General features: G+C 55.5%; 1 protein-coding gene across 12 annotated transcripts in view; it reads right to left on the bottom strand.

Moving 5' to 3' along the window:
* Window positions 1-55: 55 nt before the first annotated feature.
* Window positions 56-26,054, bottom strand: part of TCF7 (transcription factor 7) — a 39,588-nt gene continuing 13,589 nt past the window's right edge. For 2 of the 12 annotated variants that reach the window (XM_063604226.1, XM_055112686.2), the window contains exons 4-11: window positions 10,060-10,165; window positions 9,186-9,273; window positions 7,336-7,428; window positions 5,927-6,046; window positions 5,348-5,510; window positions 5,131-5,238; window positions 4,591-4,639; window positions 56-2,058 (exon numbers count right to left, since the gene is read on the bottom strand). In XM_063604226.1, the coding sequence (XP_063460296.1) occupies window positions 1,979-2,058; window positions 4,591-4,639; window positions 5,131-5,238; window positions 5,348-5,510; window positions 5,927-6,046; window positions 7,336-7,428; window positions 9,186-9,273; window positions 10,060-10,165 (807 nt within the window). In that variant the 3' untranslated portion in view covers window positions 56-1,978. Of the gene's footprint in view, window positions 2,082-2,107; window positions 2,517-3,361; window positions 3,435-4,590; window positions 4,640-5,130; window positions 5,239-5,347; window positions 5,511-5,926; window positions 6,047-7,335; window positions 7,429-9,185; window positions 9,274-10,059; window positions 10,166-26,054 lie in introns of those variants that run through there. The other 10 variants (XM_055112691.2, XM_055112690.2, XM_055112685.2 and 7 more) reach the window with 8 other exon arrangements.

Raw genomic sequence — 26,054 nt, 5'->3', positions numbered from 1 at the left:
AGAAGAAAAGGAAAGAATATCATGCTCTGTTACTGAAACAGCTTATTCCTCAGGGTCAGGCTTTGAAAAACAAACCCAGTAAAAAGTATCTTTATTCTCATGTTTAAAACAGTTTTTCTATGATGATGCATTAACAATACAAAAATATTTTGAACACTACAATAATCTTTTTCTCAAGACTTCTTGCAGTGTTACACTAGAATATGTGATCTTTGGATTCTGAGAAACCAGTGGCTAAAGTAGGAACTAAAGGCTTTTTTTGAGGGGTGTGTGAGTACATGGACAGCCCTTTTTTTTTTTTTTTTTTGAGATGCAGTCTCCCTGTTACCCAGACTGGAGTGCAATAGCGCCATCTCGGCTCACTGGAACCTCCGCCTCCCGGGTTCAAGTGATTCTCCCGCCTCAGCCTCCCGAGTAGCTGGGATTACATGCGCGCACCACCACGTCCGGCTAATTTTTGTATTTTTAGTAGATACAGGGTTTCACCATGTTGGCCAGGCTGGTCTCAAACTACTGACGTCAGGTGATCCACCTGCCTCGGCCTGCCGAAGTGCTGGGATTACAGGCGTGAGCCACCGCGCCTGGCCCGACAGCCCTTTTTCTTTGGATTTAGGCAAAAAACAAAAATTAAATTTAAAAAGACTTGTTTTTCAAGGCTGAGGGTTGAAGCTTGGCTCAAAAATGGGTTAACGTAGGCTATGGTGAAAACCTGTTGTCCACTACTGGAGGTTTTCTGGGCTCCTTGATCTAGTTGTAATGGTCCTCTGTCCCGCAGCCCCATGGGGAAACTGGAGCCGGCCTGGACTGAATGCTGAAAGACAGGCTCTGGCTGTCGTGAGGTTTTGGGTTTGCCCTCTCAAGCTGCCCAGGAGCTGGCTGGACTGCCATAGATGAACTGGAAATGGAATTGTGAAAAAGGCTCTGTGAATGGGGAGGGGTGCACACTGGATTTGGGCCATGACTTCTTTGAACTATTGACTGTAGCTGCTAGTGACAAGCCTGGGGCCAGAGCTTCTTAGGCTGGTGGGTTTCTCAGGGAACACTTCCAAATTTGAACTAGAGCTAGATACACCCTCCCCTCCCCAATTTGCCTGATAAGGTAGTGTCAGATTATTTCTGTTGCTTAGGTTGATAGGCCTAAACTTAACCTATTCCATTCCCCTTCCTGCTTCTTGCAAGCTCCTGAGATCATAGTAAGGGGCTTCCTCTGGTCCAACTTATGAGTAGCAGCTGGTTTTGTTTTTGTTTTTATAAACAGAGCTTCTCCATTTCCTTAGAAGAACTGTCATCTTGAGCTTTGTGGTTGTGACCATGCTCACATGTTGTTTGACAAACCAGCTCATTCTTGGTCCATGAAGTGTCTGAATGGGGAGGGTGTGGCAGTGGGGGATGGGGGAGATGGGTAGAGAAGGTAGCTAGGCTCAGTTCAGCCCATCTCTGACCTACAGCAGAAAAGCTAGGGAGGCAGAGGCTTCTGGCTGGCAAGACAGATGGTACAAAGAATAGATGCAGGCAGCCATAGGTACAAGGGATTCCCTTAATTAGATGACACATCAAGACAGATCTGATTCCCACCACTTGGAGCAGTTTGAATCGATGACCCCAGGTTCAGGCAGAAGTTCTGCAGCCTCTGAAATCTTCAGGGTCTGGACCCTGAGATGACGTTAACAGGACCCCTGGCCAGTTTCCATGAGATCTGGGTCTCTGTCACTTTCTCTCAGGGGGTAGGCTCCTGGATGTGGCCAGGTGTCTTGTGCCTGCTAGGCCACCTGTCTCTGAGATTCCTGTTGCTGTACCTGTGTGCTCTGCAGGGTGCTGCGGGGGGCCTGTGGGGGCCCTGGGGTTGGGAGGCTGAGAGCAGTGGAGAGACCTGGGGATGTAGGTGCCGGCTCCGCAGGGCTAGTAAGCAGTTCTGTGGGGAAGCGGGGCAGCAGATGGTATGAGGGTGAGTCCTGGGGAGCTGGGGACCCGGGGCAGCCTAGAGCACTGTCATCGGAAGGAACGGGGCTGGGGCAGCGGCCTTCTCCGGGTAAGTACCGAATGCATTTCTTTTTCCTCCTAGGAATAGTGAAGAGAGTTATCTGTAAACAGAGGGTGAATTCATAGTCATACACCACAACCAAAAAATGCTGCCTTTGCACAGGCCTGGCTGATTCCTTGTCCTCTCTTCCTGGGACTTGGGTGGTAAGTCAGTGTCCTCAGACTGCCATTCTGCTTGGTCTGGCCCAGACCTAGGACAGGTGCAGTTCCCAGAACAGCCACAAGGTGGCAAAGGGGCCTTTTGTCACTAGGCCTATGGGCTGTCACCTGTCTTCCAAGGGAGTCATCTCCCAGTCCCGGCCTTTGAGCTTCTCCAGGTGTGTTTGTGGGACTCACATCTGCACCAAGGCAAGGGGCCGCAATGCCTATGGCTTCCTTGCCCAGCCATCCCAGTCCTCAGGCTGGGCTAGAGGAAGAAGACATGGACAGTGACTCTTGTCCATTACCATCCTTGAGTTCTCTGGGCCAGTTTGTCTCTGATGGAATGAATGGAATAGAACTTCCCCTGAAGACAGGGTTGTTTCCCACCGTGCATATGTATGTGGATACACAGACACACCCCAAACTCCTCCTTGCCCTTGGACAGGGAGTGTGGTGGGTACACTGAGAGGCTGGACAAGTGTTCCTTAGAGCCAGTGGCCTTACTGCCTGGAGTACCCTCTATCTTAGCCCTGCCAGGCCTGGCCTGAAACTGACTGAGGAAACTTTAACCACTTGTTGGGTAAACCTTGTCACACCCACAAGTATTTCTCTGTTGTATGGTGAAACGCATGAGCCCTTTCCCTCAGACAGCCCAGGGTACCCCCTGGGTCCTCTCCCCCAGCCTCTCCAGCCCTTTGGTATCAGTAGGTACAAGATAGCAAGTCATAAGGCTACCTGGCAACCAGATGGTTCTGTGTTGTTGTCACCTTGCTTTTTCAGATTAAGGGCTCAGGATGGTACAGGCAGGGATCCCATGGGCCATAATGACTTTGAGGCCTGGTAGAATGGGCTCCAGGCCCCCTTAGTGGTGGCTGAGCTGTCTGTTTGCTGAGGACCTGCTAGGCCCACTGGCATCAGAGCTACCTTCTTGAGTCTGTCCTTCCTTTCTGGAACATTCTGTGTCTTTCTCTCCAATCCTCCTGCACTTAGACCCAAGTGGTCTTCTCCACACGCTGTGTTCAGTATTTACTACTATTCTCAGGAGGCCTGGGCTCCCAATCTGCTGAGTATGCTAGTGGGCTGAGGGGCCAAAGGAGTGGGCTGCAGGCCCAGTGGAACATGTGCAGAGTCAGGGAAGTAGCTTAAAGCAAAGGGAGAACGATGGTGGGGACAAACCCACCTGCACGGACCACACCAATCCGTCTGCTGGTTGAGGCCAAAGCGAGCACGGCATTTCTTAGGCGAGCCAGGGTCTGCTCACAGCCATGCCAGAGGGGTAGAGCAGGGCAGAGGGCGAGCAGGCAGCGGGGCAGAGCAGGGCCCAGAAAGAAGAGGTAACATCAGTGTTAGCCAGTTATAGACACCCTACAGCCCCCATAGGCAGAGTGGGCCTCTCCATGGCACAGCCAGCCCCAGTGGGAGCCCAAGAGCCCAGAGCCAAGATATCAGGAAAGGTGGGCACCCAGGTACGCAGTAGAGGCAGTCGGAAGAATGGGAGGGAGGGAGTCCTGTCAATCTGGCTCATCTCTGTGGCTTGTGGGGCCCTTGCAGCATGGAGGCTGCAGAGGGGCCCAAGGAAGACCATGGAGATCCAGCCTTTTATGCCCTAGGGCCACCCACCTCCTCCCCACCTCCCTACCCATTTTATCCAGTTTTTCTTCATTCTTGACCTACATTCCTTCAAGGGATAAGGCTGAAGGCTATACCTTATGCTGTTCTACACACTTGCAGATGGAAGGAAGGGCCTATTCTTTGCCTTGGAAAAAGGGCTAGGAACTCTGCCCTGCTCTGTCCCAGTCCTAGCCTCCAGCTTCCCTGTGTGGGGACAGCACGGCTGAGGTGGTCAGGGATGTGGAGTCTAAGTTATCAGAGGGGCAGGAATTCACCCATAGGAAGGAGGCCTGCAGCAGGGTGTGGGCTTCTCTACATAGAGCACTTTGCACTGCCATGAAAAATGTTGAAGTGGGGGTGATAAATTGCCAGGCTCCAGCCAGTAGGCTGTGTGTCTACTGGGCCTAGTCATGGGGCCTAGCTCAGCCTCTCCCAGTCTCAGCAGAACTAGCCAGGACATTGTTTGGGCTAAGCATCAAACCATACAGTCAGTTCTTTGCTGGTTTCTCTGGTGAGTGGAGCTAGCAAAGGTAGTGGGTGCAAGGCAGAGGAACACACCATCTACTCCAATTCTACCCAGCAGAAGCCAGTTCTGCTGGGTTTCCCTGGGACTTAGTATAATATAGCTGTTTCTTGCATGGGAATTTGACTTGTGAGATGCAGGCCTTGTTTTCATAGGCCCCAGGCCCTGAAGGCTCCTGGCTGGGTACCGTGTTCCTCCCTTTGGGTCAGAGGAGGGCTGTTCTTGAAATGGGGACATGGAGAGGAGCCTCCACTGCTGCTGAGAGAAGGTCTCACCTGTGGTGGATTCTTGGTGCTTTTCCCTCGACCGCCTCTTCTTCTTCCCCTGCAGGGAACAAAAGGAGGGATGCTCAGATCTGGGAGGCAGACACTGGGATACCCACAGCCTGCTGCCTAGCTTGGGTAACTCTGGGATTCTGGGCGTACAGGCCCCTCCTACCTTGGGGTGCTGGTGTTTCTTGATTGCTGTTCTTGCTAGGCTGCTATGGAGTGCATTTAGAAGCTCTTCCCTCACCCCAATCTGGTCTCCAGTTTGAATGGAAGGAGGTGACTTCCAGACCCCTTTCTCCCCTTCTGCCCATGTGGCCCAATCAAATGTTGGGTAACAGCCCATGTGTGAGCATATTCTGGAGTGGAGAATAGGATGTGGGCTTGTCCTCTTCTGAGGCAGCCATGGGAGGCCTTGGACCCTCCGTGCCCTTCCTTATCGGTGCCTTCAGGACAGTAGTTCTGCGTTCCTTACTGAGATTGTGGCCTGGGGCATGGTATCTCGAAGGGTCCCCTGCCCACCCCTGCTGTGTGTCACTAGGCACTCACGTAGTTGTCCCGCGCTGACCAGCCTGGGTATAGCTGCATGTGCAGCTGCCTCTCTTTGCGGGCCAGCTCATAGTACTTGGCCTGCTCTTCTCGCGACAGCGCGTGCCACTGCAACAGGGAAGGGGGGCAGGTGGGGTGCATCAGGGAGTCAGCAGGCTGCACCAGGCTGAAGATGGTCGGGGAGCATCCCTGCCAGCCCACCTGCCCATGGTCTCACCCTGCGGCCCAGGATCTGGTTGATGGCAGCGCTCTCCTTAAGTGTGCACTCTGCAATGACCTTGGCTCTCATCTCCTTCATGTACAGCATGAAGGCATTGAGGGGCTTCTTGATGGTTGGCTTCTTGGCCTCCTTCTCTGCCTTGGACTCTGCTTGTGTCTTCCTGAGGGGCACAAATCCAGATTGTTCAGGAGCCCCCCGAGTGCCCACCTAATGGCAGCCTCCTCCTCTAGTGTGGGCCTAGAGTGTGTGTAAGTGTATGATACCAGAGTTTTCTAAGTGGAATCTTTCCTAGCTGCCCCCAAATGGGTGAGCAGACAGCTAAGTACCTGTTCCTTATAGGAACACTACAGACAAGTGGGAAAAGCATGTGTTAAGGACTTCTGAGCCCCTCCTCTGTTGGCTCAGAAAAATCCTTGTTCCCCATCCCACCCACCCCCTCCTACTTCTGAGGATCAAAAACATAGCCAGAGGCACAAAACAGCTTAGCCAGGGACCTCGTGGCAGTCCTCAGGCCTGGTGGGGAGGCATGTGTATCCTGACTGACACATCCCCTGCGATCATTGTCTTTTCACTCACAGGTTGCGGTCGAAGGGCTGCAGCTCCTGCTTCCCTGAGGGGGGCACAATGGCCGGGTGGGGGATGGCTGCTGGGTGACCAGGTACACCAGAACCTAGCATCAAGGATGGGTGGGTGAACCTGGAGGCAGGAAGAAAGTTAACACTGAGCCAAGAATTATGGGCCAGACCTTTGGACACACACGGAGGCCCCTGCATAATACATAACTTGAGGACACAGGTGAACAGATAGATACTCTATCCTACTGGCCTAGACATAAGTACACAGAGATAAATACAAATACCTGCTCCCAGCACACTACACAGACACACTGCAAAAATCTACATAGATTGCCATTCAGGTGGTTACTACATAGGTCCCAAGTAGCTTTTGAATCTGTCCCTTTTTCACGTCCTTCCCCTACCAACCCAGCCTCAGGAGCCTGTGGCTGCCCTGTGAGGCCTCATCCCTCTCCTGCTTGACCCTTCCAGGCCTCTCTCCACACAATAGCCAGAGTAACCATTAGAGACACCTGAATGTTCCTGGCCTGCTTCGGCTGAAATTCCCCCAGCGTCCAAAGAATAGAACCCAGGCTGCTCCCAAGGGCCTGCACAGCCCTGCATGAGCATCCTGCTGCTGTTGCTAGCCCCTTCTCTTCCCCTCTGCTTCCTGTCCCTCTCCGTTCCCCGTCAGCCCCAGTTATGGCTGTTCCCTTGTTTTCTTCTCGCAAAAGATCTTTCCGCGAAGCTCTCCCTGACCCATCAGGCCTGGTGAGGTCTCCCTGGGGCTTCCCCATCACTCAGCTGGCCCATTAAGCTGCCGGTGCCATGTCTACACTTGCTATACTGGGCTGTGAGCTCCAGTGGGCAGGAAATGTCTGTGGAATCCCCTGCCATTGCATATTTGGCACTGAGTCTGTCACTGAGGGAGTGACCTAAGTGAAGGGATCCATGTACACACACCTCCCACTTCACTTTCTTGCTATTCTGTGGAGACCATTCTGCCCCTTACTGCTTGCACAGGTATTGTCCCTGAGCCAGCAGCCCCTAAGGGTCAGAGGTTGGGGACTTAGGTAAAAGGTGCTGTCTCAGCTTGGGCAAAGCTCAGGGGATGCCCAGGAGAGTCCTTCTAAGTAGGGATGAAGAACAGAGGTGAGTGCACACACATCTGCACACGGGCTGAGCCACATATGCATGTACTGTCCTGGCCTCTGTGGTGCTCTGCTGCACGGTGTGGCCCAGGCTGAGGCCTCTTGGCACTTGCACTAGCTTCATTCTCAGGCACAGGACAGCAGGGGGCTGCAAAATGACAGACGGACAGATGGACAAACGACTAACACAGGGCAAGCACTGGCCCGGGCATGGCCTTGTGTGGGCTCTGAAGCCTGGGCAACAGGAAGCAGGAGCCTAGCTGCAGTGTAGGGGACTCACCTGGGGTAGGGGGCGCCAGGGGCTGCAGTGGGGGCAGGGAAGTGCTGTCTATATCCGCAGGAAGGGGACAGGGGGTAGAGAGGAGGGCTGGGCCTGTGGTTGGGAGAGATAGCTGTTAGCAGTCTGGCTGCTGGCCAGACACGAGGAAAGACTTCCCTACCTTGCTAGGCAGGCCTTGACCCATCCTGTGAGACAGATGGGCCTCCGCTGGAATTTCAAGCATCTGCCACCAGAGGGCAGCTTGTGCGGTTTCCCTCTATAAACTTGTATGGGTGCCTGAGGGATGGAAATGGTATCCTTCTCCTGGGACCCAGCTTAGCAGGCCCCTGGGCCCCTCCAGCCTGCTTCTGTTTCTTTGACGGTATAGGGCTGATATCTGTCCTGGGGCCATTGCAGCCACTGTTAACACTGGATTGTTTTGCACCACTTTGCCTGCTTCAACTCCTGGTCATCCTTCAGGTCTTCCTTGGCTAAGTGACCCTTCCTCCTCAAATCCCTGAGATTCCAAGCTGGATGAGGTACCTCTCTGGGCTCCTACAGTCCCTAACAAGAGCACTACCAACAGTGCCCTGTAACTGTCTGGTTTTTTGCCTGGGTTGCCCACGAGGTAGACTGAGTTCTGAGAGGGCAGGGACCTAACGATCAGTTGGCTTCAGCAGTGCCGACTTCCCTGGTGCCCAGAACCCTGCCCGGCACACAATAGGGCTCAGTGGAGAGATGGCTTAAATACCCCTACTTCTTTCCTCACAGCCAAGTGCCACCGGGTGGAAGCCGAGAGCACAGGGCTGCCTGAAGTCCCCTCCTTACAGCCTTGGTGGGTAAAATCTGCTGTAGGCTCAACTCTCTTGGTCTTCAGCACTGCTGGCCTAGGGGATGCTTTTGAAAGGCTGGCCTACAGATTTGCATCCACGGAACCCTGGTCTAGTCCAGTAAGGCTGGGCTCTTGAGCATCTTGCCACGCTTTGATCCTAGGGGTATTCATGGTAGTAGTCTTAATTTGTATTCAGAATGGATTGTCCAAGGAGAAGCTGGAACGGAGGAGGGTGCTGACCATGGGTAAAGGGCAAGTGGGCCACAGGTTGGGCCTCTGGCCTGCCCGATCTCCTTGGGGAGCCAAGTTTTCCTGCTGTTGGGTGACTGCCACAGCCCAGCTCTCTGAAATAGGCTAGAGACCTGCGCAGCTCAAACTATCGTTGATGAGTAAAGGGCCAAGTAGCCTGCCAAGGCCCAACTCCAGCTGAGGACAGGCCCTTTGGCCCATAGTCAGGCCTACTGGCTTAGGGGGCCAGGCTTCCTTTTCCTGGTCCAGCCTTAAGAATCTCCAAGCAGGCTGGTCAGAGGCTTGGGCTTAAGCAGGCACCACAGGGGCAGGGAGGGACACTGCCCCTCAAGCAGCTCAGCCAAGGAAAGGACCAAAAGCAGTAGGCACTGAGGCCAGTGAGCTGAGAAGCAGCAGCCTCTCTGGTAGCCACTCATGCTGTCCCCTCCCTGCTCGGGCCCACCTTTCTTCCTCAGTTACTCATATGGCCCTGGAGGTCCCTTAGCAGCCCAGAGTTCTCCCATCTAAGGGGATCTCTTGGACACTGAGGGAGACAGGGCTGGGACCAGGGACCAGCTCTCCTGCCTCTCCAAAGGGAGTATGTCAGGCTCCCTGGGGAATGCAGGCCGGGGTACATGAGGACCCCTAGCTCAGAGCCAGGTTAGGACAGAGTTGCTGGCCAGCCCCTGGCATCTAAACAGAGCTGGCAGCAGGGTGGCCAGCCAAGAGGGATGGAGGAGGAAATGGAAGGGCAGGCAGGTCTTGGTCTGACCAGCACACGGTACCCCTTTCCCATTGGGCCCACACTCACCAGCTCACAGTGTGGGGGAGCTGCCCCATGCTGCCTGAGGTCAGGGAGTAGAAGCCAGAGAGGTCAGGGGTCTGCAGAGGCCTGTGAACTGCAGAGGAGAGAAGCTGAGTGAGTGGGCTAGCCTGACCTGGCAGGCCACATCAGCAGTTACTGCATCCTAGAACCTCCTACAGGGGCCCTAAGATCCCACCAGCTTTGCTAGAGGACCAGACATAAACTAGTTTATTCAGGAGGATCCCAGTGTGATAATAGTGCCCCTTTGACAGACAAGGGAACCCAGGGCAGAGGGCTGGGGTGACTTGCCTAAGACATTAGGGGGCCAGTAGGCAGAGCTGAAGTCACTCAGGCATGGAGGCATTGGGGCATCTCTGCTCGGGGGACTCCAGCCTAGCTTTCTGGGCAGGAGGCAGGCCCCTGGTCTAGGGGAGCCCAGCCTGGGGAGCCAAGGCTCCACCTGCCCCCCAGGGTTGAGTCAGCAGGTTTCCCACAGCTGACAATGAGGGATTTCAGAATGACTTTGCCTGAGGCTGAGGTGAATCAGCCATCACAACCACCACTTTCCATTTTCTCACTGAGAGGAGGAAAGGCTACAGTTTTACAGTTCTCAGCAATGCTGCCATACTGGCAGCGGGGTCACCCATGGGATTTAGGCTTCAACCTGAAGCCTTCACATTTTGACCTAGCACCACCTTTTCCAGTTTTCTGATGCCCTTATACCCCCAGTCCATCTTTCTGGAATTTTCTTTGGGCACTTAGTTTGCACAGCCCCAGGTTCTCCAGTTATAAAATGGACCCAGCTACCTGGTCTCAGAAGCTGGGGTCTTGGCCCTTAGGCTCTGGTTTCACTGGGCCCCTCCCCATCCCAGGCTTGTACCTTGCTTCTGGCTGATGTCCGCAGGTGCAGGGGTGGGATGTGGGCTGTTGAAATGTTCGTAGAGAGAGAGTTGGGGGACACCGTGGGGGGGCTGATTGGCCTTGTGCTGAAAAATGAGGAGGAGGGTGGGTGAGTGTGGCGAGTCCTGAGGGAGGAAGGCACTGGGATGAGGGTATACAGGAAGCCCAGCTGTCAAAGAAAAGTGGTGGCCAAAACCACAGGCCTCAGCGAAGGGGGTACCACTCAAGTCACAGTGTCCAGTACCCCTGCCCACTAGCCCCCAAGACTTTGCCCAAGCAGTCCCACCCCCTAGAAAGCCTCTTGGTCTTTCTGGGCACTCAATTCCTGGAGGTGCGTCTCCCCTGTCCAGAAAACCCTTATTGGCCTCCTCATCTCAGGTTTGGCTCGTCTGGGAGGTTGCTTATAGCCTCCAGCCCCCTAAAGCAGGGTATGGCCTGAGGACCCAGGCCTACCCCAGCACACCCTGGAAGAAGCACAGCTATCTATCTTTCCTCATCTTCTAGCCCCCAGTCTGGGGATTCTGAGTCTGACCATTTGTCTTAGCTCAGGCCTAACAGGATTTTCTGACACAGGGAAGGGCCCTCCTCAATCCCCTAAATCAGGGGAGATGGGGCCTGGCTTCCTCCAGGGCCATCCTTGCCCAGCCCCCGTACTTCCTGTTTCCTCAGCACCGCAGGACTCTTACTTTTCTTTTTTCTCTGTTTTTTTTTTTTTTTTTTTTTTTTGAGACATTGTCTCACTCTGTGGCCCAGGCTGGAGTACAGTGGCGCGATCTCGGCTCACTGCAACCTCCGCCTCCTGGAAGTTTAAGCGATTCTCCTGACTCAGCCTCCCGAGTAGCTGGGATTACAGGCACCCGCCACCACACCCGGCTAATTTTTGTATTTTTAGTAGAGATGGGGTTTCGCCATGTTGACCAGGCTGGTCTCAAACTCCTGACCTCAAGTGATCCACCTGCCTCGGCCTCCCAAAGTGCTGGGATTACAGGCGTGAGCCAACTGCGCCCAGCCAAGACTCTTAACACTAGTTGCATTGCTCTATCAAGAGATGATTCAGTCAGCAGGCTGGAAGGAGGGGCTCCCCAGGAAGACCTGGCTGCAGGGAGTCACTGCCAGGGCCAAGGCCCAGCTCTATAGTATTCTCAGTGCACATCTGCACGGGTCAGGGCCCTGGAGACATCATCTGCAACCAAGGTTCAGCTTCCCACTTTGAAAAGCCCGTTTGCAAGGATGCTGTTGGCTGGGAGCATGGATGAGTGATCTCTGACTCCTGGCACAGAGGAAACGGGACATCTTTGGAGCAAGTCAGTAATGAGGGGCTGTGGCCTGGGTTCGTCCCCACTCTGTGAGTGCAATTCCTGACTGGGTGAATTTAGCCAGACTCCTTAAGAGCTTCAGGCATCTCTCCTAGTAGTGAATAGGGTTCATGGCCCCTTTATTACCAGGCCTGGAGAAGGGTGGCTCATGGTGAGGAGGCCTTGCACAGTCCCTCGGCACTTCGTTATTGGAAGCCCAGGGCAAGCCTAGATGGAAGGCTGGGTATAAGCCCTGCTGTAGCCAAGACACGAAGCTCCCAGCTGGGCACAGGCTCCCACACCTGCCAGCAACAGCCCTGTTGCTGGCATCTTTCCTCACATTCCTGCCTCCGGGCTACAGCCTTCACCCTTCCCCTCAGGTCTTGGGGAAGGTGCTGACACTGCCACCTGTCAGGGCCCTGCTCATCCATCTGCCCACCGGGAGGAGCCTTACATAACAGGGCTTCACAGGCTTCCTCCTTTCCTCAGGCAGACAGGGGCTGATGTCCCTATAGGTGGCTAGCAAGGAAGGAGAGAGGCTGGGGCAGCTGCAGGGTATGTGGACACATGTGCACTCCTTCAGGTATCTGGTACCTGCCACATGCCAGGGACTGTGTCATGCACTTTGTAAACCCTGTCTCATTCCCATCAGGGTACAAACAGGCTGCCATTTCTCCCATCTCTAAATCCTCCCCCAGCTACCACCTCCTGTCTCACTCCCTTTTACAGAAACCTCAGCAGACCTGTCCCCATTCACTGCCCCTAGTTCTCAGCCCTCATTCTCCCTTCAACCCAGCCAGACAGTCTCTTGCCCCATCCCTCCACTAGATGACTCTTGTCAAAGTCCCAGTGACTTCCACCATCCTGAACTCAATGGTCAATTCTCAGTCTTCATTTTACCCAACCTCTCTGCAGCATCAGACACAATTGGTTTCTCCCACTTCCTTGAAAGAGTTTCTTCACTTGGCTTCCAGAATGCCACACTGCCTGATATTCCTCCAGCTTCATGGGCCACTCCTTCCTGACCTTGTTTCTGGCTCCCATCTTCCTCTCATCTGGGTTTACAGCTTTAAACATCTTCATGTGATGACTCCACATTTCTTCTCCAGCCCCACTTCTAGGAACTCTACTTTCCAAATGCTTACTCAACTCTACTTGGTGGTCTGAAATGCCCCCTAAACTCAACATATCCAGATCGGAACCTCTGACTTCCTGCCCCAAACGCTCCTCCCTGTCTTCTTCCCCAGTTAGTGGTAACTCCATCCTTTCAGCTGCTCAGACTAAAGATCTTGGAGTCATCCTTGACTCCTTTTTCTCTGATACTCCATATCCAATTTGTCAGCAAATCCTAATGCTCTACCTTCAAAATGTATCTAGAATCCCACCACTTCCTCCTTGCCCCCACCCAGTCCAAGCCACCATCACTTTGCACCTGGATGACTGCAGCAGCTCCCTCCTTAGACCCATGCTTCTCTCCTGCCCCTCCGCCAGTCCTCAATCCAGCAGCAACAGGAATCAGATCGTGTCACTTCTGCCTAAAGCTTCCAGTGGCTTCCCACGGTATCTCCTGACCTGGGGCCTACAAAATTCTCTGTGGGCTGGGCGCAGTGGCTTCATGCCTGTAATCCCAGCACTTTGGGAGGCTGAGGGAGGACTGCTTTAGGTCAGGAGTTCAAGACCAGCCTGGGCAACATAGCGAGACCTTGTCTCTACTAAAAATAAAATAAAAATAACTAGCTGGGCATGGTGGTGCATGCCTGTAGCCCCAGCTACTCAGAAGGTTGAGGGAGGAGGATCATTGGAGCCCTGGAGATCGAGGCTGCAGTGAGCCGTGATTGTGCCACTGCACTCCAGCCTGGGTGACAGAGTGAGATGCTGTCTCAAATAAGTAAAGCTCTACGTGATCTGGCTCCTGCTCCCTCTGTAACCCCAGCACCTTCTACTCTCTTCCTTGTTCACAATGCCTGGGGCTTCCTATGGGTGCTTTAGCCTCCAGCATCCTTCTTCATTTACTCCAGTGATAATGCTGAAAGTGTGCCATGATGTGAGGTAGGTTGGGAAGCCTGGCTCTAGGCTTGCTGACCTTTTCACTGACCTTTTATTGGAGGATCCTGGGCCAGTCTCATCCTTCTCTGGGGCTGCATTTTCTCTCCTTGTAAAACGGAGATGAGAATACCAGTCCTACTCACCTCATTGGTCACAGATGCAAAAGTTCTGCTCTGTCCTAAAGTTCCAGGGAGAAGGAGCCAAGGGCCTGTTAAAGTAGGAAGTTTCCTGGAAACCCCTGGGGTGTTTTTATCCTAACAGGTTCCTAGAATAACACCAGCCAGCCAGACAACATCAGCCCTGACCAGGCCTCGTGACAGCTGAGGGCACAGAGACTGAGCCTCAGGGCCTACTCCTTCAGGAACATTGGATCCTGCCAGAAAGCATTCCACCATTCACCACCTTAGGGCACAAATGCCTGGAGCATGGGGGGCTTTCGAGTCTAAGCTCCTGCTTCAGAGGAGGCCTTGCCATCCAGCCTTGGCTCTGGCTCTTTGACCCTTGGGATGGACCGAGCGCCTGGCTAGCAGAATAGGCAGGGAAGCCTAAGGAGCTGAGCCAGGGGTCCACGGTGCCAGCTCTTGGAAGACAGTCCCAGAGTCTCTGCTCTGCCCAGAGTTGGGGCTCTGCCCCAAGGTAGTGAGAGCATGGCTCCATGGTGAGTTTCTCAGTAAACTACCCTTCCCCTGGGAGTAGGTGGTTTACTGAGAAGCTATCCACAGGAGTTTTGGCCAGGAAGCCATGGAGAGTCCTCCTGCCAGGAGCGGGGAGGCCAGAGCTGACCCTCCTTGGCCATGCTGGGCCTGGCCCAGGTCCAGCTTTGCCACCTGAGCCCCAGGTTGCAGCACAGCTCAGGCTGGGCCTAGGAAACCTCCAAAAGAATCCAGCCCAGTCTACAGCTGCTGGCCTGGTACATATGCATGTGATGGGCAGTGCTGCGGGGTGTTGCCTGGCAGGCTGTGGGCTCATTCTGTCTATCAGCCTTCCTTGGGAACTGGGAAAAAACGCACTAAACAGGAGTCTGCTGTCAGACCACAGGAGAAGTGCTGGATGGGCAGGGGTGGGGCAGAGAACTCACTGGCAGCTGGAGGTCCTGGGGTGGCCAGGGCTCCAGGGCAGAGCATCAAGGGCCTGGCCAGTCCCTCCCACATTCATGCAGGCTGCCTCTTAGCCTCAATCCCCAGCCCGCTTTGCGCCCGGTGGTAGGAGCCAGGGGAAACCGTCTAGCACAGGGCCTGGCACCCATGTCCCCCTCGCCCAGTGGAACGTCCCACTCCAGGGCCTCAGCACAAGGCTGTCTCAGGGCCAGGCTGCCTAGACAACAGGGTGGGGTCACCTGGGGCCTGGCATGTATATGGGGAGCCCGGTGACTGAAGCCCCCCTCCCCTGCTCTCCCTGATGGTGACTGTGCCCAGCCCTCAATGGAAAGAGGCAGGCCTAGGGTGATTGTCCCCACCAGGCCCTGAGCATTTCAATGGCACACCATCTCTCTTGCCCTCATCCTCTGAGGACAGAGTACCAAACCTAGAGCTGGGTGCACAGTAAGTGCTCAAAGCATGCTGGGATGTTTAAATGCATTGATGCCTCACCAGCAGTCCATACTGCTTGATCAGCAAACCCCAGACCCATGCTCTTTGCCTTTGCCCCTCTGTCTCCCCCACCATCCCAGACACCCCAGGGCTACCCTGAGAGTCATCTCTGTCCCACCAATGCCTGTCCAGCCTTCTACTGGATGCCTGGTGACAGGGCTCACTCCCAGCAAAAGTGGTCCTTCCTGCCACTGCATTGCTCTTACTGCTCAAAGACTTCCTCAGACCACTCCAGTCCACTGTCCCACAGGGGCTCCTCGCCCTTCTGGACTATTTCCTTAGCCCATGGCTAGGAATTCCTCATTCGGGTGCTCCAGCGTGCCTTCTTGTTTACCAGACAGGAGCCCAGAAGACAGCCAGGCAGGGCCAAGCAGGAGGAGATGGAAACGGAGACTCCTGAGGTAGTTCTCCTCTGTTCTGAAGTCAAGCTTGGGCCTGGCTTGGCATCCCCCTTCACCACCCCCCCAACCCGCCCCCCCCAACTTCCTGCAGGCTCAGGTGAAAAATAAACACAGTCGGCATTTTCCCTGCAGACCGCAGCGGTCTGCTCGCAGGCTGTGTGCACGCTGACAGCCTTTGCCACCGCCAGCAGAGAAACTCCCTCGCCTCTGACGGTTGACTCTGAAAACCCCCAAATGCTTGAGCCCCACAACACTTTCCCAGCGAAGAAAGTTGCTGTTTCCTCTGGCCTCAAGCCTGTGGGGGTAGGGGATAGGTGAGGCCTGTTCAGGCCCTCCCAAGAACGCCTCCCAGTGGCAGGGGACTGTGCCAGCAGAAACAGCCCCCCAAGAGATCAGGATGCTCAGCTGGTCGCTATTGGTACCATTTGGTCAGGGTGTATTTATGAGCTCCTATTATGTGCCAGGCAAAAAAATGCTTCAGGCCTAGAGAAAAGCATGTGCTAATGTGAGCGGAGTATTTCCCATGTGTGAGGCAGAGTTCTGAGCACCGTGCAGAGTTGAACTCAGATACTCCTAACACAGACCTATGATATTAGGTACAACTACTATGCCCACCTGACAGATGGGGAAGCTAAGGCACAAGGTCACACAGCTAGTAAGTGGCAGAGCTGGGATGACACCCACGACACTGCAAAGGGCGTATGGTTATTGTGCACAGGACACTGTCCCAGTTCTAAACACAGTCTCTCCCTTTCCCAGCCTGGCTGGTCAGGGTGACCTGAACCAGTGCTTCCCTAACCTGAAAAATGCTCCAAGTTTTAGGACCCCTGGGATGGGGGTTCTGGCTACACTGGCAGCCTGCCTGGTGGCAGTAGTTGAGCATGACCCCAAGGCCCCAGCCATGTCCCCTGCTCACCACGGCACAGCCATGTCAGCCTGCTCCTCCGGCCCAGGTGCCTTCCCTCTGCAATGTTCCATACTTCCTCCTGCTCTGGGCCAATCTGGCCCACTCTCATCCTGACCTCAGTCTAAGGGTCACTTTGTGGAAAGGCCTGTGGCCTGGCTTGGGGTGCCACCAGCCTAGCTGGCAGAGAGGTTGGCCTGGGGGTCCTGGATGGCAGGGTCTGCTGGTTAGTCATCTCTGTCTGGGCTCTGCACTCAGCAGGCTTGTTGCATGAAGGCCTCTAGAATCCCGGTGCCTCCAGAACCTCTGCATGCCTCCCTCCTCAGCCACAGGGCTGTGACTTCTTCTCTCAGGTCCCTCAAGCAGAGGGCTGCTCCTGAAGCCTGGTCTGGAGCTGGGAGAGGCCTTGGGGAAAAGCCCATGGAAGGAAGGGCAGATCTCCACCTTGAGCCTTGTGCTACCTCCAGAGCAGAGGCTGACCAGACAGAAAGGTGGGCTATTGCTATGGTTACTGTTCTGTTTGCCAAGCACACAGAGGTGACACTGAGTAACATAAATGCCACGTGTGACAACCCACTTGAGGTGGGCATGATATATTCTTCCCATTTCGCACATGTGGGAAGCAAGGCTCTGTAAGGTGAGAAAGTCAGTCGTGGCCCCACAGCCCTTCCTCCACCAGGTCAGTGCCAGGGCCCTTTATGGGCTCTCCAGGTCTTCAGTGGTGCCAGCCTCGTCCTCCCCTTCTCACTCTGTGCTCCAGCCACATCACTGGCTCTGAGGGTCATGATTCCCTCCGCTTGGAGCACTCTTCCACCACTTGGCTTGGCAAACTCCTATCCATCTTTCAGGACTCACATAAATGAGACTTCCTCCTAGAAGTCTATGCTACCCTCCTCATCTGAGGAGGAAGGGGTCCCTTGCCATGCTCACATCCCCAACTCCTTCTGTAGCACCGATCCACTGTGCTATAGTTGACTGTTATCTGTCCTGCCCTTCCTGTGGTCTGGGATTTTGCCCTGAGTTATTTATATTGAATGTATTAGAGCTGGGCCCTTGAAGTTGAGTCCAGTGCAGGTGGGGTGAGAGGCGTGTGTAAGCCAGTGTTTAGGGAAAATGTGGCTGCACTAAATAAGGCACCCTGGCTGGGGCTGGGCACAGGGTCACTGCAGCATACAGGTTAGGAAGGTGGGAGGAGCTGGGGCCACTACTTGGACTCAGGACATCCTACCTGGTACCTAAGACCCTTTGGCCTCCTCCTACCCCCGTCCTCTCCTGCCTGCAATACTTTGGGAGTCAGAATGACCAGTCAACATCAGGGCTGCCATTAATTCACATGGGGCATTTGTGCTAATTAGAAAAAGCACCCCTTCTTCTGGACAGACACCTGGGCCATGCCATGCCAGGGCAGTGGCTTGGGAAGCACAGTGCAGGCTGGTCTCAGCCCTTGGCCCAGCTCCCCTGGCACAGCCCCTCCGGTTCTCACTTTCCTTCTTTGCACTGCTAGGGCCCACCAGTCAGCCCCACAGCTCCCTAGGCGTCTGTGTCTAGAGCTAGAGCCCCACTGTCCAGCATCAATGGCGCTTTAGTGCCGAGGAGTCTGCCCAGTTGCTGAGCAGGATGCCCCTCAAGCCCTCAGACTATAAGAATCGACTTCCTGGGGGGCGGGACAGGGCTTGCCTGCAATATGGACCAGGCCTCGATTTGTGGACTTTCGCAGACCCCATCTCTGCAGATATACTCCAGTAGGGCTGAGAGTGCCAGCCAGGCTGGAGGCGCCCCTGCTCATGCCCTTTTATCCCTAGCCCCCGCTCCAGGCACCACTGCCCAGGACACGGTGCTCTCCAAAGGACGGCCCGCAAGCTCCCTGCCCACAGCGTGCTGGATGCCCTGTGCCAGACGCCCACCACAAAGCACAGAAAAGCACAGAGTGTGGCTGCGTGGCCACCTGAGCTGGAAGGGGTGGGGGATGGCAAGGCCACACCCTCCTGGACCAAAAGGCTTCAGTCTCCCCTGCTGGCACAAGGCTGTTGCCACAGTTGCACAGAGCTCTGCTAGGTGCGTGTGGCCAGTCCACCCACCGCCTGGCCTTGACATCAGATAAAGGGGCCTGCCACAGCGGAGGTGGGGACTGGAGTCCCTGCATGCCGCCTTGGCAAACCACAGGCCTGCTCTAGGCCCAACCCGGCCCGAGGCACCCTCGGAACTCACTGAGCCCCACTTAGCCGAGTGGCGAGTGGCGTGGCCCATGGCCTCCAGTGGTTTCTATGCATTCGTTTACTTGCATTTTCCTTCCTCCACTTTGAGGTGAACGCCCCTCAGGACAGGATGTTTTTAGAGGAAAATATAAGCTTCCGGGAGCTGCTGCAACTGAGCTGCTAGTTGATGCTACCAACACAGCCTGGAGACTACACAGCAGCCCTGAGACTGGGCAACCCCCAGCCCAGGCAGTTATTCATGCAGCTCCCCATCAGTGCCCAGCCATCCAGGAGCCCACCGTGGACCGAGGCAAGGCACAACCTCATAGCTCCGCTGTCTTTGGCAGTAGGGAATGGAAAACAGGGATCTGGGGAGGGAGGTGTTTGAGGAGTTCTGAGGCTGTTTCCCTGGGGGCTTTGCAGAAAAGGCAGGAAAATACCAGGTGCAGATTTAGAGATGGCAGCCCCCACTAGTAACAGCCAACTGAGTGTCTCAGTCTGCAGAGCTCCACCCCTGCCGGAATCCCACCAGTCTTCCCAATCACTTTGTGCTGTGCATACAGACTTCGCAGACGAGGAAAGTGAAGCACAGAGAAGCTAAGAATCTTGCCCGAGGTCTCACAGCAAGCAGTGATGGATCTGGATTAGAATCTGGCCCTTTGGGGTTCTTGGCCACAGATCTTTACCATTCAGTGACAGGCCTCAACAGGCAGCACTTCTGCTGGCAGCAGCCTACCAAGAATTTTTCTTGAAACAAATTGGCTAGCAGTGTGGCTCTGACCTCCCCCTGGCCCTAGGTGAGGGCACTCTGTCCTTGAAGGAGGTGATTTTGATTCTCAGTCATAAATGACCAAAAGAAAAGCAAGAGGTCATCCTTCCCACCGGGTCTGGCTGGTGCTCCCTGGCCCCATGTGTGAGGAGGGGTGGGACAGCCACCGGAGGCTGGGGTGCTCTCGCCACGGCTTGTCCAGCTCCAAGCCCGAGAGTGAGAGCTGAGAGCCCAGGCAAGGCCCAGAAAGGCAGGGGCTTAAGGGCAGAGGGAGAGAGCCTTGGAGATCACCTCCCCAGCCTTGGCCCTGCATTCTTGCCCCAATTTAATCTAGTAGCCTCTGAGGAGCAAAGACAAGACAGGGGTGTCCGAGTCATGTGTTCTGTCCCGCAGCCTGCACCAGCCCTAGGAGGACAGTCCTGCCCTGAGGCCGCCACGGTCATGAAGCGCTCACTCCCCCGGCTATAGCCAGTCAAGGCCCCTGGGGCTCTGTCTGGACTGTCTAGCCATTTATCCAAAGGGAAACAAGGCGTGGAAAGGAGCTCCTGGAGGCACCAGGCCCTGGGGTGCTGCTGCCCGAGCCCTCACACCCAGTGTGAGCAGAGGGAGGAGGCTGGGCAGTACCAACTGCATGGGAGCCTCAGGAGAGCCCTTCATGAGGCGAGTGAGGGAGGGTCACACAAAACTGCCCCAGACAACTCTCAGAAACACACCTGGGTGTAGCATTACGCAAACAGGGTAGAGAGTGAAATACCAAACTCCTGGGGTTGAGGAGTGGGAAGGGATGGGACGGGGGAGCCAGGCACCCAGCTGTGGCTGCAACACACGTGCGCAGCCAAAGACGCAATGGAGTGTAAGGGGAGGGACAGCGAACGCCGAGTCAGATGTCTGGGCTCAAATCCCTCCTCCAGTACCCACCAGGCGCAAGTCTCTCTATGCCTGGGGGTCTCCACTGTAAAACATCCAGGTCTCATGGGGTTGCTGTGAGGATTAGATGAACTAATATTTGTGTTTTTTTTTCTTAATATTCCTTTTTTACTTAAGAACAAAATGAAACAAAAGGAGAAAAATCAAAAGCAAGTATGTCCCAAGACAAAGGCTTTTCAGGAACGCCAGCATTGTGCCAGGTTGGGGCCGCCAGCCCTTGATTTCCTCTGGACCACTGCCTGATTCCTGTCAGGCCAGATCACTGAGCTCCTGGCTGGCCCGCGATGACCAGAGAGGATGGGAGGCGGCGGGGCAGCGAGAGAAGAAGAAACTGCCCTCAACGTGCCCCAGTGGGGCTGGCAGCGGCTCTGGTTCCTAAGTGGCTTTCCCATGGGGGAATAAGGTGGGCGGGCGCACCCATACCCTGAGACTCCCTCAGCTGCCTCAGTCCAGCCATTTCCCATGACTCAGAGCCTAGGAAACCCCCTAGCCCAGCCCGGGACCACACAGAGGAGGGTGCCTGGCCCAGGAGTCCAACAGCAGGCACTGAGCTGCATCAGGACCAACACTAGAAAGAGGAAGTGATCCACCTGTAGATAGGTCTTAACTGTCCTTCCATCAGGCACCAAATCGGAATCAATCCTAATGTCATTTACGGATACTTTTCCATATAACATTCCTTCTAGAAGCCCTGGGCACCTGCCTTTCAAGTAAGAAAGACAGCCCTTTTGGCCCTGGGAGCCCTGAACTTGCCAGGTGTCTGGGGAGGAAAGGGGTCATCCCTGACCCAGGCCCAGAGCTATGAGGTGCCCCTGGAGAGGGAGTGAGAGGACTATGGCCTTTCTCTGGGGCCAGAGGAATCCAGCTGGGTCCAGCTTATGAACCTGACAGTGTGCTGGGGGTACCACCCAGCTTCTTGGCCCGCAGTGCCCCCATCTCCACACATTGTACAGCAAATGGGATAGAGCAGGGAGGAGCATGGGTTTCAGGGTAAAACAGACCAAAGTTCAAATCCTGACTCTGCCAGGTATCAGCGCATTCCTTATCCTCTCTGAGCCTCAGTTTCCCCATCTGCAAAAAGGGAGGCCACAATAATACCTACTTTCTTGGCTTGTACAATCTTTTTTTTTTTTTTTGAGATAGAGTCTAGCTCTGTCGCCCAGGCTGGAGTGCAGTGGTGCAATCTTGGCTCACTGTGACCTCCACCTCCCAGGTTCATGCGATTCTCCTGCCTCAGCCTCCTGAGCAGCTGGGATTACAGGTGTGTGCCACCGCACCCGGCTAATTTTTGTATTTTTAGTAGAGACGGGGTTTCACCATGTTGGTCAGGCTGGTCTCGAACTCCTGACCTCGTGATCCGCCTGCCTTGGCCTCCCAAAGTGCTGGGATTACAGGCGTGAGGCACTGTGCCCTACCGACTTGTACAATCTTGATATGAGTAAAAGCCCCTGGCATAGGCCTGGCGCTTGGGAAGTGCTTGACACATGAACTACTGTAGTTGTTGTTACTCTTTCAACAACTGCTTACTGAGCACCTACTGTGTGCCAGGCCCTAGGGTGGGCACTGAGAGCCTAGTGGTGAAATGAACAGATGTGGCCTGGGCCCCACAGATCCTCTCCGGCCCTTTCTGATCCCAACTCCATCCCTAACACCACCCCCTGCAACATGGCCATCGACCCTGTGGCCTTGGCTCTCCCAGGTTCATCTGTCCCCACACCCCCGCCCATGGGGCTGCCCACTGCCTCAAAGGCTGCCAGCGAGCTCTGGGGTGGCTGCTGCAGCCAGGCACGCACTCGGTGGCCAGCCCGCCTGGACCTTGGCTGTACCCAGCCAGCAGAGACCTCACTGCTGCCACTGCCGCAAGGCTCTCCACAGGCTGCCTCTCAGCATCTCAGAGGGCCCACCCACCTCTGCCTGCCTGGCCACCACGCCAGCCACAGAGCCATCTGATTTGAATGAAACTTCAAACTTAATGACTTTCATGCTGGTTATTTAAAACACAATGTAATTTTCTAAAACACCCTATTATTTCCTTTGATAGCTACAAAGCTTCCCCCAGTCCCATAAGCATGTTTATTTTTAGGGAAAAGAGTGGTTTGCAGTTGGTCATAGAGACCATAAGGAGAGGGAACCCACACAGCAGGGCAAAGAGTCAACCTTAGCAGCTCAGAGGCCTGTGCTGCCCTGCCTCCTGCTTAGCGGGTTTTCCACCGGACACCGGGGTCTCCCGGGCAGGCCCTGCCCTACTCTCACAAACATGTTGGCAGTGACTCTCTCGTCCAGCATTGGACAGTGGCCAAGTAAACACCAGACTAGCACCCTCCCAGTGCTCCCCCTCCTTGGGGCCACTGTGTCCTCTTCTGTAAGATGGTTCCACTAGCTTTCCAATAAGGTTCCTACCAGCATTCCAGGCATGACAAGCCTGGGGAAGGGTCCTGAGACCACCACCTCAGCCTCAGCAGTCTCCTCCTGGCTCTCCCAGACATTCTGCCTTGGGTACAGCCACAGGGCCTGAAGCTTTCACCAGCTGAGTGAGACCTGTGCCCAGATAAATTGGCTCCAGGCAGTGGCTGCCCACACTGGGAGGGTGAGTGGGTGGGGCCCTGCCAGTCGGGGCTCCCTGGCAAGGGAGGTGGCCTGGTGGTGGGTGGGTGTGCGTGCAGAGGTCAGCTGAGCCCCACCAATGCGGGGCGTCCTCTGGGAGCAGCTATTTTTAAGTCCCAGGCTTTCATGTGGCCAAATGATGTGGAGTTTACAAAGCATCAGTAATGCGTTTCAGATGGCGGCCCAGCAGGCCAGGAGGCTGGGCCCGCTGCCACCAGAGCCAGGTCAGAGTTAGTCAGAATCCCTCGGCCTAGACTCCCATCACCTGTCCCTCCCTCCCCATGACCCCTTCTTGCCTGGTGGGGAGGCTGGCTCTGGAGCAATGCTTGCAAGGAGCTGCCCAGCAGACCCCGGCTGAGGCCCACCCAGCACACAGGCCTCTCCATGGCCAGGGATTCCTACCCCATTTAAGAAACTGAGACCTAGAGAGGTTCACAGATTTGCGTGAGGTCACACAGCAGGGGGAGGGATGGCTTCCTTCCCATCACAGCTCCCTGCCCTCATGGGAAAACTGGGTTTCCTGGGAGGAGGTGATTTGCCACCACTGGCACCCAAACCAGCTCAGACATGGTGGAGTGGGGGCAGCCCTAACCGTGTAAACCCCCAAAGTCCACACCCACTGTTCCCTGGGGCCACGTCCTGCCCATCCATGCCTGGAGCCTCTGCCGCACACTCATCATTTGGAAGCACATGGTGTGGGGCCCAGACAGCTTTCCTGCCCTTGAAGAGCAAGCTAGTGGTTTTAATGGGGGGCAGGGCGGGGGGGTTAGGAGGAAGCTTATTTGGCAGAGTGTCTGCTCCTCTGATCTCTAGGGAGTTCTAGCTATGGAGTCGGGGCTGCGGAGTGAGGGCTTTGTGTCCCCAGGCTTGCTCCGGCTCTAGCGTAGTCTGCTAGCAGAGCCCAGGCAGGTGACCTCCTCCCAGGAGAGGGCCAGACTCAGGCTCACCCCAGGCCAGAGTCCCTATCCAGCAAGGGACAGAGACCCTCTACTCCCTGGGGAACTGGCCAAGAGGAGCCCCATGTTCCAGCAGAAAGCAGGGGAAGGGGGAACCCTCTGAGGAGGACAAGCCCACCCAGGCTGTAGACAGCTTGTGTGCAGCAGCAGAAGCGGGCCACACATTTTTAAGGGAGGAAGGCGGTTTCCCAGGTCCAGACCCCAAGCATGACAGGTCTGCGAAACAGGACAGCAAACTGCCTGAACCAAGAAGCTGACAATGTCCTGGTTTCTCAGAGATGCCCACCCTCCACCCATGCCAAAGCCCCTGGGACCCTGGAGCTCTGCTAGAGACAGAGCTGGTCAGAGATGCTCTCCACACCCTGGCTGAGTCACCAATGGGCCTTGGGACCTGAGCGAGCCACTGACCTCTGGGGTAGAGTTCCCCTCAGTAATCAGGGGGCCAGACCCTAGGATCCCGAACCCCGAGAGAGCATGAGGGTCAAATGGAAGGATGGGAAAATGGAAAGTTCTCACCTCTGAGGTACCCCTGCCTTGCACTGCCCAACACCCTTGGGTCTTCTCCACCCAAAGCCTACCTCTCCCTTGGCTCTGTTCGAGTTCCTCCCATGATCCCCATGCCTCCTAGCATCCACCCTGCCCCAGAAGCTGGCTCTCCCCGCCTTTGTCCGCCATGTCCAATTCACACCATCTGCGGGTGGGTACCGCCTTGCCCTACCATGATGCCAACATGCTGCATGCGCCCATCAGCTTCTCCCAGGCTCTGGAACCAGCGCTGCCCCAGCACCAAGGTCACAAGCTGGGACCTTCTTCTCCAGCCTCACCGCACATCCTTCGTAGACCCTGGGCCTCTGTCTGCCCCTCTGCTGATGGAGCATGCCAGCCTCTGCCTCTCTCCTCCTTTGTTCCAGTGGGGCCCCCACCCAGAGTGTTCTCCCCCTCTCACCTGTGCAGGCCCCTCTCTCAGGAGCCTCCCCTGCTGCCCCCACTGGCCTCTCCCTCCTCTGTGCCCTTTTCCCAACTCCAGCAGAACCTCAGAGCCGACTTAGAGTCTCCCAGTGAAAGTCTCTTTGTCTCCCAGGACTGAGCTCTGGAAGGGCAGAGGGAGCCCGCCACATGCTGAGCCAGGCCAAGTATAGAGAAGGGGCTCGGTCGGGGTATGGACCCAAGATTACAGCAGAGAATGTGTAGTCTATCCACAGGCTGAGGGCCCAAGGGTAGGGTAGGCCAGAGGGCACTGCCCCAGGGGAGCTGGGAAAGGAAAGTGCAGCCAAGGCCCCAGTCCCACCTCAGCCTTTGGAGCACTCACACTCCTGGTAGAGGCCTTCCCTCTACCAACGCTGCCACTCAGGAGGCACCTACTGTGTGCTGGGTGTTTCACACACTGTCTCTTTCCATTCCACACTGACCCATACAGGTGAGAACCCTCGTTATCCTCAGTTTTAGATAAGGAAACTAAGGCCCAGAGGGCTAAGTAACTCACCCAGGGCCACCCAGCCAAAGAATGGCAGATACAGTGTCAGAGGGTGCATCGTGCAGACTCAACGCCTTCCCTCTGACCACTCCTCTAAGGGGCCTTGGATAAGTCCCTTCCCTGATCTGGCCTCCCTGTCCCCACCTGCAGCAGGAGGATCTGTGCACTGTACCATTGGGGGTGGGGGCCCCTGTGACCTGATAAAACACCTGTTTCCTCCACCAGAGCCTTGTTTGTACACAGCAGCAGGAAGCACCAGTCACAAGGTGTGAGGGGTGTGACTGTATGGCTTTGGGACCACAACAGCCTGCAGAGGCTCAGGGGGGCTGCGGCTTGCCTTGCACCTCCAGGAGGCTCTGGGCCCACCCCTGACCTGCCTGACCTCAGCAGTTAAGCGACTTTAAACCAGCACCCCCAGAGCCCTGCTTAAGCTCAGCTAAACCTCCCTCCTTGGAGGGGCTGGGGATGGGGTATGGTCTCCAGAGACCCAGAAAGGGGGCCACCCTCATCTGCTTCAGCCCCACTCACTTGAGTCTCAGAGTAGCTGAGGAGGTGGCAGTGCTGGTATGAATATTCCTGTGTGCTGCCGTGGAAACTGGCTTGGTGGAACCTGGTAGAGCCTGGGGGAAGGATCCCAGGTCTCAGCAACCAATCCAGGGCTCTTTGCCAGCCCTGGGCCTTGGGAAGGTCTTTCCTACCCTGCTGAGCTAGTACTCACCCCGACTTTCCAGAGGAGGGGCAAACCGCCCTAAATTCCCGGCCATCCCTCCCTGACCCCAGGACAGGGTGGGGCAGGAAGCCTGGCTCTAACCAGG

This window comes from Pan paniscus, chromosome 4 (assembly GCF_029289425.2).
Source record: "Pan paniscus chromosome 4, NHGRI_mPanPan1-v2.0_pri, whole genome shotgun sequence".
Classification (NCBI taxonomy): Eukaryota; Metazoa; Chordata; class Mammalia; order Primates; family Hominidae; genus Pan; species Pan paniscus.
Note: the sequence above shows the minus strand (reverse complement) of the source record. Positions and strands in the feature narration are given on the sequence as shown.